General features: G+C 49.8%; 1 protein-coding gene across 13 annotated transcripts in view; it reads right to left on the bottom strand.

The window, feature by feature from the left end:
* MICAL2 (microtubule associated monooxygenase, calponin and LIM domain containing 2) overlaps positions 1-14,220 on the bottom strand; it is a 222,680-nt gene that overhangs the window by 124,880 nt on the left and 83,580 nt on the right. For all 13 annotated transcript variants that reach the window (XM_025459499.3, XM_049099081.1, XM_049099082.1 and 10 more), the window contains exons 4-8: positions 12,155-12,271; positions 10,740-10,841; positions 8,010-8,165; positions 4,443-4,543; positions 697-954 (exon numbers count right to left, since the gene is read on the bottom strand). In XM_025459499.3, coding sequence (XP_025315284.3) covers positions 697-954; positions 4,443-4,543; positions 8,010-8,165; positions 10,740-10,841; positions 12,155-12,271 — 734 coding nt within the window. The remainder of the gene's footprint in view (positions 1-696; positions 955-4,442; positions 4,544-8,009; positions 8,166-10,739; positions 10,842-12,154; positions 12,272-14,220) is intronic.

Here is a 14,220-nt window from a genome sequence, read left to right as displayed (position 1 = left end):
ACGGAGGAGTGGGAGCGTCACGAGACAGAATGCTGCGAAGGGAGACGGGGACAGAGCGGGGGCAGATCACAGCCCACACACCGTGGCGAGCTAAGCTCTAACGGAAGCGTCCCATGGGCACCCAGAGCCTGGTTTGGAATTTGACTCTTATTTGGGATAAACATTTTTTGCTTAGTGCTTACTTTAAAGATAAAAATGTAACCCTTCTGAAAACACTCAATCTGAGGATCCTTGCATGAGCTGATTCCCTGGGAAGCATTTTGAGCAGGGAGGCCATGGATGGAAACTGGGCTTTGGGGCCCACATGCCTTTTTGCATCCTCTACGATCTCCAGGCTGCAAGGCCTCCCCACGTGAGGAAGGAGTTGTGGCCCAGCTGAGGGCGTCCGTGTTCTGAAGAGGACAGCCCATGAGGTCCAGGGCAGGGCCGGCTAGTTTTGTACTTTGGCAAAGAGGTCAGCCCGAAGAGCCCAGAGGCGGGAGAGGAAAGCAGAACGAGCTCCCCTGGGCAGGCCAGGTGCAAGCCAGAGGCCGGGATGGGCTTGGCTGAGTCTGGGCCACCAGCAGGGAGGGAGCCTGTCCTTCCCCTGGCTGCATGACAGCAGATGCTTCTGGCCACACCATAAGTGCAGGGATCCGTCTCCTACCAGGAATGGGATGTAGGGGTGGGGTTGAGGGGCCCAAATGCAGGCGCTACCTCAAGCAAGCTGTCGCCCACCAGGGCCACGAGTAGCTGGTGTGACTGGCGCTCGCGCACCAGGGCCGCGTTCTCCGAGGCGTACATGGAGGTGAAGTCGAACATGGCCACATCGGGCTGCCCGTAATGGTTCATAGCAAAGTCCAACGATGGCAGCTGGTAATTGGTGGCGAAATCTGCAGCCTCGCGGGCGTAGGAAAGCAGGTTGTCCTGGTTCACATTCTCTGCACACAGCAGCATCTCTGTGTCGATGTAGTCCTGCGGGGAGAGCAAGAGCCCAGTGCAGCAATCTGCCTCTGTGAAGGGCAAGTGTTCATACCCGGGTCTTCGCAAAAGGACTCGGAAGGGGTCTGTACAACAAAGCCGATCCGAACAGGGTATCAGGTCCAAAGGGATCAAGAGGAGCCAAGTCGGCCGTCTGTAAGGGTTAACAGAGCTGCGGTTACACATCACACTTGGCTTTGAGCTTCCTGGCATCCAAGGCAAAAGGGAAATGTGATACATGGCAGGGCTTTCCTTATCAGAAAGAAGGAAGCATAGAAATTCCTGGGGGAGGAGATTTTTTTTTTTTTCCTGGCACTAAATTCTAAAAGAACGATCTCACGTAGGAATTTTGACAGAGAACCTGGTGTTGTAACGGCCAGTTTACTCAATAAGGGCCTTGCGGTAAACACGGGAGTGTATTTCACACGGCTGGTTCTTGTGACAACTTCCAGGAAAACTGAAGGACAAAGGAGCGAGCAAGTAATAGCGATTTTATAGCGGACTAAGCTAAACGAGAAAGATCCCGACATGCTGTGTTTAGTGGTCAAACGTGACCAGAAAAGAAATGGGTGCTTGCCAGAGCTCTCAAACCTCCTCTCCAGAACCAGTTCTCTCTTTCCTTGGTGGGCTCGGGCCACGCACGGCTCTGCTTTGCTCTTGCGGTGCCAACTGTAAGGCTTCCCGCTCCCTGCTGGGAGGAGGAGAGCCCTGGCTCCCAGGGGCAGGTCATCCGTCCCGGAGGGACGCTGGCAGTGACCTGTAGGACGACTCCCAGAGTCTAATCTGCTTGTCATGTGGCTAAGAAACTAGACAGCTCTCTTCCCCAAAAGGTGACAGAGAAAGTGCAGATCCCAAGGGCGGGGGGGGGGGGGTGCTGGGGAGTGGGTGGGAACCAGTGTGTAAGGGCCCACACAGGCCTTGGGGTTATCTGGAGCATTAGGTCAGATCCACCTTTGCTGTTTACTGAGTAAATCTGGGCAAATTATCAAACTCTTTGGAGTTTCCATTTTCTCATTTGTGAAATGGGAATAACAAAATCCACTTCACACAGTGGGGACCGAAGGAAATCAGAGACAGAGAATCTCCAATCTGGCTCCTGACACGTGGGAAATGTTCAATGCATGGGAATTTCTGTCCTGTGTAATTCGTGATGGCACCAACACAGCGTATGGTGAAACACATTCCTGGACCCACCCAAGGCACCGACAGGAGCATGTACCAAGGTCTTAGAAGGCACAGCCACACCCACAAGCACAGTCACCTACTGTGGCAACTTTCCTAATAGCCATGATTTCAAATACCTTGTTCCAGAAATTCTAATATGTTCACACCAAACTACGTCACCCCCGTTGCACCCGGCATTGGCCCAGAAGCCCTCTGTCAGGCTGTCCCTCACTTTTCTTCTCTCATACCTCTTCCTACTGTCACACGACCAATTTCCCTTGCTTAGCAGTGTGGAGAGGAGACCGGGACGGTGAACGGAGAGGTCCCAAAAATACCCCTCTTCAAAGCACATTCCCTCGGCTCCTCCGTGTGCCTCTAGGAAGATGCTGACCCAGGCAGGGAGGGGAAATGAGAGAGGACTTGCCATTCCCCTGGGAGCATGGGAGGAATGTTAATTTGAGTGGCTTGGGGTAGATGGCCCAGCTCCCAGCTATGCACATGCTACAGGGCTTGGCAGGACACGCGGAGACCCAAGGCCAGAGCTCCCGAACCAAATGGGCGTCCACCTCTCTCACGTCCAGCCTGTGGCCTATCATTTCTAGATGAGAATTCCCATCTGATGCCTAGAGGCCCCTCGAAACCAGCTCGGGAGAGGCCCCTGGAGTCTGTGAGGGTAAGAAAAGCCTCGGTGAGGACACCCACAGGCCCGGGATCCGCTCCCAGATCTCCCGCAGTCACGATGGCTTCCGAGTGAGTCACGCTTGCCCACCTGCGCCGTGACGGGGGCCTGGGGGCGTGGAGGGGCTTTGACAACTGCTAAAGAGTTGAGTCACCATGAGAAACGTGTCGTGGCCTGGACAAGTGCCCTGGGATGCCCGGAGGGAACCCTGGTGTCCTAGAGGCTGGAGCACTCAGCCAGGGAAATAGGAAACCCATGTTCAACTGGGCCTGACTCCCCAGGGGTCCCCCTCTTTGCAAAGGTGTCCACTGTGCCTGCAGCCCTGGACCCCAGATCGTCCTTCACTGCCTCCTGATGGAGGGGGAACTCTGGGAGGGATGCCTGGAGCAGAGGAAAGAAGGGGACACCACCCCGTGTCCCCCGGACTGGTCAGCCTTGGAGGACCAGATGTTGAGACCCACCGCTCACACATCTGCTGGCTGTGCTCAGCCCGCTTCCTCCAACCCCCCATCCCACCATTCACAGCCTCCTGCCTGCAGCTCAGGCTCTCAGCAAGGACCTGAGCCGCACGGAGGAGGCCCAGGGGAGGGCTGGGTTACTAATGCCACCCGGCCGGCGGCCAGCACGATGTGGCGAGAGGACAGGCACATTCCTGTCCGACAAGCAACAATGAACGGTCACCACGCCGCCTGGGCGATAGGCTGACCCCCGGAGAGCGGGCTGACCTCGGATGGCATGATCCTTATCTTGAAGCACCAGGCCGTGGCCAGGACAGGAACAGAGGCTCTGGAAGGGTTCAGAAGCTTCTGACCAAAGAAGCTTCCAGCCCAGGGCCCTCTGCTCCATGTGCTGCTTCCTTCCAGCCTTGTACGCTGTTTAAGCATGAAGACGCGAAGGCAGGAAACGGAGGCCAGGAAGCCGGCGGCATAAAAAAGCAGGTGTCCCAACCAGAGAGAAGTCACAGGGGGCATCTATAAACCCCCCTATAGGCGCCAGCTCTGGGTCTGTGGCTCTGTATACATTTTCTCATTTACTCCTGCAAACGAGTCTTTCAGACAGAAACCATTATTCCCAGTCTGCACAGAAGCAGACTGAAGCTGGGATGAGTTGAGCCTCATAGTCATGGTCCTGACCATGAGTTAATCCGTGGCAGAGCCAAGATTCCTGTGGAGCCTTTGACCGTGAGAGCAGAGAGCTCCCGGGCACACCACGACCAGAGGGCCACAGAGGGACTTGTGAACACAAGTGAATGCTGTGTCCATGTCCCACCAGGACAAGGAGCCCCCCCATCGGCCTCCAAATGACAGACCTCCCCGAAACAGGGGCAGGGTTGAATGAGGTGCGGGGGAAGGAAAAGCTCCACCCATCTCTTGGGGTCAAAGGGTTATGCTAACACCCGGGTGAGGCTCTCCGCCCCCACCCCACAGCTCTCTGCAGAGACACGTCTGCGTGTACGGGTGTGGGCTGCCCCATTCCATACTCACAGCAGCACGGAGAGAAAGAGAGCTGTGGGAGGTGGTTCGTGCCTGCCCCCCTCACCCCGCCCTTGCTCAGTTTCTGGCCAGACAGCATCTGCTCCTGCACTTGCTAGGTCACCAGGGGAAAGTCAGTTAGGACATCGTGGCCAAGAGATACCTACGTTGATGATGACACCTTTGTCAAGCAGGCTCTGCTTCTTGGCAGTCATGACAAAATAGTGGGTGCAGTCCTTGTAGTAAACAATGTTCTCGAGGTCAATCCCTGCAAAGAGAAGCGTGCATGGACTCAGTTTTCCTCCCTCGGTACCTTCTGTGTGCCAGGAGCTCGCCATTGCCACATTGCTCATGTTAGGGAAGGTTTTAAGACATACAAGGCTGGAAAACACAACACTAAGGGCAAGGATTTACCCAAATTCACTCAGCTAGATTTTATAGTCCCACTAAGACATTATCTGTGTGTGTGTGTGTGTGTGTGTATGTGTGTGTTTAAAAGATTTATTTATTTGGAAGAGAGCAAGGGAGCACATGAGCATGAGCAGGGGGAGGGGCAGAGGGAGAGGGAGAGAGAATATCTTCAAGCAGACTCCTTGCTGGGCACAGAGCCCAGGACCCTGAGATCATGACCTGAGCCGAAATCAAGAGTCAGCTGCTTAAGGGACCGAGCCACTCAGGTGACCTAAAGATACTACGTGGGGTTTTTTTTTTTTTTTAATTGAGATATAATTGACATGTAACATGGTGTCAGTTTAAGGTGTACAGCATTTTGATTTGATATATTTGTATACTGCAATATGATTAAAGCACTTAAAAAAAATGGGCTGCCCGGGTGGCTCAGTGGTTTAGTGTGCCTTTGGCCCAGGGCATGATCCTGGAGACCTGGGATCAAGTCCCACATCGGGCTCCCTGCATGAAGCCTGCTTCTCCCTCTGCCTATGTCTCTGCCTCTCTCTCTCTGTGTGTCTCTCATGAATGGATAAATAAAATCTTTAAAAAGAAAACAAACCCTCAAGTCCATAGGTGCCATGGACCAGTATTTCCAAATTAGAGCTAAGGTTGCAAAAGGGCCAAGAGCTGTCTGTGGCATGGCAGCAAAGGAACAACAGAGCCAGGATTTGAACCCCAGTCTGTCTAAGTCCCAACCACCACGCTCCCCATGCGGCCAGAGATCCAAAGAGTTGTGTGAATTCCCCCAAGACTGTGCTAAGTGGTGTTTCCACTAGTCCCCTGTGTGTGGAGAAACCCAGATGCCCTTGCAGGAGCAGCTCAGTTTAGAGGGCTGGGTTGTATAACTTTGCACTTTCCAGCAATTACAAAAACACTTTATAGACTAGGTTTCTGCCTTTAAAAAAAAAAAAAAAAAAAAAGATGCTGTGAGAGCTTAGCTCAGTGGTTTTCAAAGGGGCCCTCCTGGCCTGAGGCATCAGCATCACCTGAGAACCTAGAATTGCATGTGATCAGGGCCCCACACTGGACCTCCTAAATCAGACACTCAGAGGGTAGGCCCAGCGGTCTGCACTTTGGCAAGCCTCATAGGTGATTCTGATGCGTGTGCCAGTTTGCGAACCGCTGGCTTAGCTTTCTCAAAAAAGGAGAGAAAGAAACAGACACATAACAACCTATTAGCAGTCAACAGAGGTGTGCTGAGTAACCCTGGGAACCCCTTTATCACTGCTATATCGGAAAAAGCCATCAATGCAGAGGGCCCCCCAGAGAATGGGAGGAAATTCATCATTGTCGCCGTGTAAGGGGCACTATGAAACAATAGCCAAAGGTGACCATCCCAGCAAAATTTAAAGGAAACTCACTGAAACGTTTGGAAAAATACACTCAATGTCCTGTCATAATTCATATTTGGTGGTTTATCAAAGTATTTGTTTTCTTAGTTTTTGAGAGGAAGGGAGGGTGGGGCTAATTCTTAAATCATTCAGAACATTATACACTGAAAGAAAATACTCTCATAAATTCACGCCACCGTGGTGAAGCTCAGAGGGTCACACGATGGGCACACATCATAGTGGCCAGGGAGTGGCACCGTCTGGCTCAGTAAGGAGTCCCGTTCCTAGAAAACCAGCTAGAAATACTCCAACAGGAGCAGTTTTCTCTGTAACGGTGAATAACTGAAAGGTCTAAATCAGAGGCCAGACAGTAAATATGTCGGGCTTTGCGAGCCATCTGGGCCCCATCCACTCACGGGGGAGCAACCGCAGGAACGGGCATGACTGTGTGCCAATAAGCTTTCATTTATGGACGCTGAAACTTGAATTTCATATAACTTATGATTTGTCTTAAAATACTCTTTTCTCTTCAGCCATTCCAAAATATTGAAGCCATTCTCAGCTTGAAGGCAATCCGAACCCATGTGGCCAACCACGGTTTGGCGGCCAATTGGTGTATGTTCAGTGACATACACCCACTTCATGAGCTATTCTGCAGCCTGCAAAACTGACCATCCGAAGGACTCGGCTTCCATGTGGGCAATATTTACAATGTGATGCCGAATGAGAAAACCTGAATCACAAAGAGTATGGACGCTCTGCTAAGAACTGGAGCCACTTAAAAAGGGATGGTGACCGTACAGGTGGACAGTTGCTGGAAAGCAGTATATGGGCATGAGGACTATTTCTGTGCGAGGTGATGCTAGGTGTGGATGATTTATTTCTAGTATAAACGTTTTAGAGGCGCCTGGCTGACTCAGTCGGTTGAGTGTCTGACTCCTAGTTTCAGGTCAGGTAATGACCTCAGGGTCCCAGGATCGAGCCCTGCATCAGGCTCCATGCTCAGGGTGGAGTCCACTTGAGATTCTTTCCCTCCCACTCTGGCTACCCACCCGCCCCCCGCTCCTCCCCTCACTCACACACCTGCGCTCTCTCTAAAAATAAAATAAAATCTTTAAAAATTCTTATTTTTTTAAATTTCTCCTTTTAAGGAGAAATATAGATTTTTAAATCAGGTTAAAAGAAGAATCTGAAATTTACTTAATTGGGAGCAAGATTTCTTCTCTCTTTCTCCTTGCTGTGCTTTACTTCTCTCTACCATCTTTCTGACTGCCTGATGTGAGACTTGTTTGTTGACAGTCTCCCCCCATAGAATATAAGCTCCAAGAGAGGGGTCTTGTTTTGCCCGCTGCTCTTTCTCAGGCTGTTGAGCAGCATCTGGCACATAGTAGGCAGTCGGTAAATATTTGTTGGGTAAATGAATATCTTCTTTCCTCAAGGCCCATGGCTGTGGGACAACTGAGGCTGTGGGCTGAGTACAGGTTCCTTGGGTATCCCTGATGGGAAAGGGCAGGTGGCACACTGCACAGAAGAACCTACACTTCTTCAGGGACCAAGTACAGGTTACTGGCTCCCTCCTCAGAGGGCTCCCTGAAGCTCGGGCATAGACTGACCTCCCTGCATTAGGATGGTTTATCTGGGTGTCCATCACTGGACAAGGAGTTACTTGGAGAGGGGATCATGTCAACCTCAACTCTGTATCCCATGACACTCAATATTGGCACCCAATGGCCACTGAATAAACGCTGATTGAGTAAATAAATCTTTATCCATTTTCAGGCACAACATCCAGAACTTTCCCCAGAGAATCTCTCTTGTCCTTGAAAGAATCCTGCCAAGTTCTATCCTAAGAAGTCCTCACTTTCACTTTATCAGAGTGAGTCTCCCAACCCTAAGAGCTGAGAAAGCCCAGACTGGACGATGGCCTGCTTTGGAGAAAAGTGAAGGTCCCACCTGTTTCTTCTTTAAGGTCCTGAAAAAATTTCTGGTTGAAGATGAAAGCCACACCACTAATCTCTTCCACCTTGGCCTCAGCTGTGCTGTTTCTGTTTATGAAGTTGGCGGTGATGGCAATAGCCAACTTCCCACGGAATTCTTTCCTTCTGAACCCTGCATGAGGAAAAAGGAAAAAGGGAGTCTTTCTTCTGCCTTTGGTGTGAAAACTGAGAAAGATTACCGAGGAAGCTATTCTCAGATGCCTCACAGGCCTGTGAACTCAGAATCCTACGCCTCTGGAGAAGAGGGACAGGTGGAAATGCCAAGGTTTGTCCCTGGGGAAGAAACAGGTCACCAGAGGCCTCAGTCAGCGGGACATTTTCCGTTCCTAAAATCTATAGGACCAATTATTCGGCTTAGGCTTCTACAAACAAAAGGCCAAAGTGATCTTCCCAGCAGGCTCATCCTGTTAAAGACTTGTTAGGCACGGTTGCTAGGCACCCTCATGACACACGCACTTTGAACTTCTACGATTAAAACTATGTTGTTAGTATTTTTCATGTATTCCTCTCTTTGAAAAGTAGGATCATGAGACTGAATTCCTGTGGGATGGGGATTTTAACAAATTTTCTATTTCTAGTCTCCAGTGACTGGCACTTAGTCGACACTTAATAAATACATAATGAGCAAACAAAATTCTAACTTGCAATTGATGTAATACAATGATTCCATGGGGTTCTTCTAGTTGTCAATGGTTTATGTTAATGCTTTTTAATGGTGGTCACACTTAAATGGAGCATCTTCCGCCAATCCCCTTTCTTTGTAGCATCTGGCTATCCCACAGTCCTGACTCTTCCTCTGCCCCAGACACTGTTGTCTACTTTGCTTAACTCAAGGCACTCATCACAAGGGCAGGCTCGCTGGCCATGCCTTTGTCTCCAGCCTCCTCTGGGAACTCGCCCCACATTTGCTCATCACATCCTCAGACCTCATGCTGATCCCCAAACTTTTCTGCCAAAAATCCCTGTGACTGGAAGCCTTGTTTTTTTTTTTCTTAATATCTCCTCCTTAAGTCATTCTTCATTAGACTTTTATCAAAATGGTCAGAAATGGCCATTATTGTCTAGTCAAGAATTTCTTAATTGGGAGTGACCTTGGCCCCCAGAGGGCATCTTGGCAATGCATGGAGACATTTCTGGTTGCTACAACTGGGAGGGTGATGTTCTTGGGGTCTAGTGGGGAGAGGCCAGGGATGCCACTAAGCATCCTATTGTGCACAGGACAGAGAATGATCTGTCCCCAAATGTCAACAGTGCCAATATAGAAAAACCCTGCTCTAGTCTACTTGTTTGGTGCTAAGCTGCCTAAATGGCTCTCCTTCTTCTCACCCTTCTTTTCTTGTCCACAAAATTCCCAAATGCCTATACTCAGGCAGGGTACGGATTTTGGATTGGCAAATATTCAGACTTACGGTTTTACCAAACCACCAAAATGGCCTCATAAATTCTAACAGCACAACATCCAGGTTAGCAGCTTAAAAAGGTCTTTGTCAGATATTGGTTATTGATCGTAGGGGTCAGGCAAGTACAGGGATGGAGGAGAAGAGAGAGGTACAAATGTGAGAAAGGGGCCTCGGTGGCACAGCGGGTGGGTAGAGCCCAACTAGGCAGCCCACACCTCTGGAGTCCTCCAACATCAGCCTTCTTTCAGGGAGTGTGTTCTGTCCTCAGAGGAGGTACCCTCCCAGGCAGACAGCCACAGCCTGCAGCCCTTGAGCAGGGCAAGCTTGAAGAGGAGGTCTAGTTGTCAATCTAAGAGATGCCATGTGGAACCACTTTGTCCACAGTCTGTAGTCTGGCATTAATACAGTTAGCGCAAATTAGTACAACCTCTGCATCTTTGTGGGAGGGGCAGCCCGGGTGGCTCAGTGGTTTAGTGCGGCCTTCAGCCCAGGGCCTGATCCTGGGAGCCCAGGATCGAGTCCCACGTCAGGCTCCCTACAGGGAGCCTGCTTCTCCTTCTACCTGTGTCTCTGCCTCTCTCTCTCTCTCTCTCTCTCTCTCTCTGTGTGTGTCTCTATGAATGAATAAATAAAATCTTAAAAAAAAAAATGTTTGCGGGAGGGGTTAGGTGATTGAAGGCGCTTCTGGCAGGGGCATTCCTCTCCCAACCTGACCAGATCTTACTCTAAGAAAACATGTCCTACTTCCAGCTTCAGAACTCAGAGAAGCACAGTTTTGCACCTTGACAGTCTGGGAAAAACTTAGCCTACTGCCCAGCGGTGAGTGTGCTTAAAAGTTACAAAAAGAGATGGGCTCCTCCTTCTGAAGTATGACACATGCCAGTAAAAAAGAATACCGCTGAGGGTATAAGAATGGTTGTCTTAGATGAAGTAAACATGAAACGCTTAGTACCATGCATTGCACGTTGACAGGTGCTCAATAAATGTATGTTGACTTTTAATTTCCATGACACTCTATAAAGCAGTTTTACATATGAGTCCTTTCCTAGTCCTCATGACGACGCTCTGAGAAGATTCTATTATCTACATTTTACAGGTGGGAAACCTGACGTTCAGAGACCATTAAATGCCTGCCCTCTAAATGCTCAGCCTCAGGCATGGCAGGACAGTCTGCCCTTCTCTCAAGGCCCACATCCAGCTTTGGCACCTGCCATCTTGTTCCCACTCTGTACCCACCGCTCCCAACGCCCCACCAATTCCTCAGCTCCAAGAAGAAGAGTCTTCACCTTCCAGGGTGTTCCTGCGGCCGTCAGCGCCAATGATGACATCAAACTCAAAGTCCGACAGCGGGTGGTCCGCAGGGAGAAAGTCTGCCCGCCAGCCGATTTCTACCAGAGCAGAAAAATGATTTGAGTTGGCAGAGAAAGGTGGGAGGCCCTTCAGTGGCGGCCAGGAAAAGGGGCAATACCACTAGGTGGAGGCCCCCCAGACAAAGCTGCCAGAGGAAAGATCGAGAGTTATCCTAGACCACATTCTCATCTAGAATCCTTGTGGCTTTAATACCAGTTCAGTCTAGGACAAGGTAAACCAGCAGCCCCAGCCCCAGCCCCATGCCTGACTTAACTGCTTTCTCTAAAGGCTGAGAGTCTATCCTCAATGACTCTGGAGCCAGTCTCACTTGAACCCCGTTGGTCTCAGTGTATTCTATCAAAGCCAGTGTGAATTCCCACTTCATCACGCTCAAAACCTTCTGTGGGGCAGCCCACGGCCTTCGATGAGAACGTCTCCAGGTAAGACCTTGCTGGTCACCCGTAATTGGGTTTGAGAAAGGTTACGGGCACACAAATCTCTGGAAGTTCATTAACAGATGCTGTCCTGCTACAAGAGCCACCTAACACCTCTCCTACTAAATTCTGAAGTATTCTGGGCCGAGGACAGGAGAGGCCGGAGTTGTAATGAGCACGTGAAGCTCTGAGGTCTCCAACACTAACCTGCCCTAACTACAAGCCCTGCCCAGGCAGCAGCAGCTTTTGATAATAAATAGGATGTAGAGGCATCATGAACAAACTCTCTGCCCGTGGCGCGTGTGAGATCGGCATTTATGTAAACATACCAAAAGGGAAAAAAATTACTAAATAATAAGACATCTAAAAATAAACAAATAAATAAATAAATAAATAGACATATCCACAATGGGGTGAATGCTGTGGTTTGTAAATTATACTTCAGTTAAGGCTTAAAAATATTATGTACCAAATAATATTGTGAGCACTTATCTCATATTTGTTCTAGAAGCTTCACTTTTTTAAAAAATTGGGTTTTAAAATATCATGTGTATATAAGCGTATCCACATCTCTGAGTGTGTTCCCACATAGCCTGAAGAGCATAGGAATGAACTTCATCAAACAAACAAATCTAGCTCTTCTATTCTAATTACCCATCACTTCATTTGTCAAAGTGCCACCTCTCAGTGACAGGGTAACCAAATTATAGGTTTCCTGACTTAATCCTCCGGGAAAAGCAGCACAAGCCTACAGTGACAGTCTTGGTCAGAAAAGGCAAAATCATCCTGTGATGGAATCATGCCAAACAGCTCCCAACAAGAATAACTCTTACAGGAACATCCTCTAGGAGCTACAAATGCGATTTCCATTTCACAATATCTGACTTTTAGACAGAAAAGGAAAAATTATACTATACTTTGATTTTCTTGATCTTCAGGTGGTTCTAGAACTTTTACAAACTCCACATTCACATGGATTTCAACTCCCAGCATCAGGGCCACTTTGAATAGGATCAGCTGCAACTGACGAATGCCTGTTGGAAAGGAAAGGGGGAAGAGAAAAAGTGTCAAGAGCAATGCTTGAGCACCTTCTGCATACAGGGTACTATATAATCGCAGCTCAGGAATCTCTGAGCACAGCACTGTACCAACCGTGATTACTATAAAAACTAACTATGTGGCAACCACTCAGGGTTTTCTCACTTAACCCTTATTGTGACCTGTTGGGATAATTATTCCCATTTTATAGATGAGATGTTGAGGCTCTGTAAGGTGAAGTGACTTGCTGAAGGTCAAACAGCAGCAAAACTAGAATGAGGACCAAGATCTGTCTGATTCCAAGACTGTGCTCTAGCATTTAGAAAATGCTACAATGATGGAGGCTCTCCCTTCCCTGCCTCCTCCCTGAGATGGGCTACAGGTCTGATGCAGTAAAGACAGAAAGAAGAGTAGAAAGAAAGAAGAAAGAAAGAAAGAAAGAAAGAAAGAAAGAAAGAAAGAAAGAAAGAAAGAAGAAAGAAAGAAGAAAGAAAGAAGACTAGACCTAGACACTCATGGCCACCAGTCAAATCAGTGACAAAATGGCTCATTTTGTAGAGAACTGGGCCTAAGCTCTTAGCCATCCAGGGGCAGGGGCAGGTGGGGAATCCTCTCCATAGAGCTGGACTCATGGTAATTCGCCTCCTACCCACTTTCCTAAACTCCCCCAACAAGTGGTACCACCTCGTTCCTCTACCTCGTCCCCACACATTTAGCACATGGGTATGCCTCCAAATATTTTTTTGTAGAACAAGAAACTTTCTGGGAATCCCTCTGTATTTTGTGAGCTTTGTTCACTTAACATTTATTGAGCATCTACAATGGGCTAGGTGCCATGGTCGGCACAGAGACACAGAACTCACTCCAGGGGAGGAAACGCAGGTGGACAGGCTAGGGCAGGCCAGGGAGGTGGTGGAGGGAAGTGGAAGGACAGGGCCTGAGCTGCCGTCCTGGAAGCCTAGAGAGTACTAAATCCCACAGATGGAGATGACTGCAAGGTTAGGAGGCTTCTGGAGGTGGGAATCTCAGTGACCATCACCCTTACAGGGCGGTGGGGGAAGAAATCAGATCCAATGGGACACATAGACAAAGCCTACATCCCCTCTTTCTAGAATAAATGCTTTGTAATAGAAAAAGATAAAGGCAAGAGCAGAGGGTGGAGGGGCAGTGAGGTAAGGGGCAGGAGAGCAGGAGGAAGCAGAGGGGCTGAGCAGCCACCTCTGCCTGGGACACAGGGCGAGGGGAAGAAACGGGTCCTGGATGGAGGCGAGTGCAGGAGGAAGGAGAGGGGCCAGGAGTGCCAGCCAGTGGCTTCTCCTCCCCAGATCGCAGGAGGCAGGCCATCTGCTCAGGAGGAGGAGGCTGTGGTGGAGGTTTGGAGCAGGCCGCCTGGGAACTGGAGGAGGATGCTGGCACAGGACAGTCGGGAACTGCTGAGCAGTGCTGGGGGCTGGGGCACAGCTGGGGCTGGGGACCAGGGTGGGTCTGAAAGGAAGCCAGCCCCCCTCCTGCCTGGAAACAGGCCGAGGCAGAGGCCTGGCCACTCCTCATCATTCCAAGGTTCCTAATCTATCTTGTTCCAGCACATGGTAGATGTTGAAAAAAATTGCCCTGCTTCCTTTCTCACAGGCAATGGAATCGCTCTGGTCAACGAGCACCCTGAATATCGGGATCCCAGATCCAGAGTCCTGCCAGTATTTCTGTGCAGTGGGGTTTTCCCAAGAACTAGGGGTTAAATGGGAGCCCCACCAGTGGAGCAGAGAGGGGCTCTGGGCCAGCGGGGAAGGCAGCCCGACAGACTGCGGGCCCTCACAAGGCCCCCCTGGTGCCCAGCTCTGCCTCTCAGGAGGGCTTGTTGAGAAAGTGGTGCTCGGTGCTGTAGTTCTGAATTGGTAACATGCATTCTTCTGTGGGTGGTAGAGAATATCCCAAAAGCTGACACTGC

Source organism: Canis lupus, chromosome 21, assembly GCF_003254725.2.
Source record: "Canis lupus dingo isolate Sandy chromosome 21, ASM325472v2, whole genome shotgun sequence".
In the NCBI taxonomy this organism is placed as follows: Eukaryota; Metazoa; Chordata; class Mammalia; order Carnivora; family Canidae; genus Canis; species Canis lupus.
Note: the sequence above shows the minus strand (reverse complement) of the source record. Positions and strands in the feature narration are given on the sequence as shown.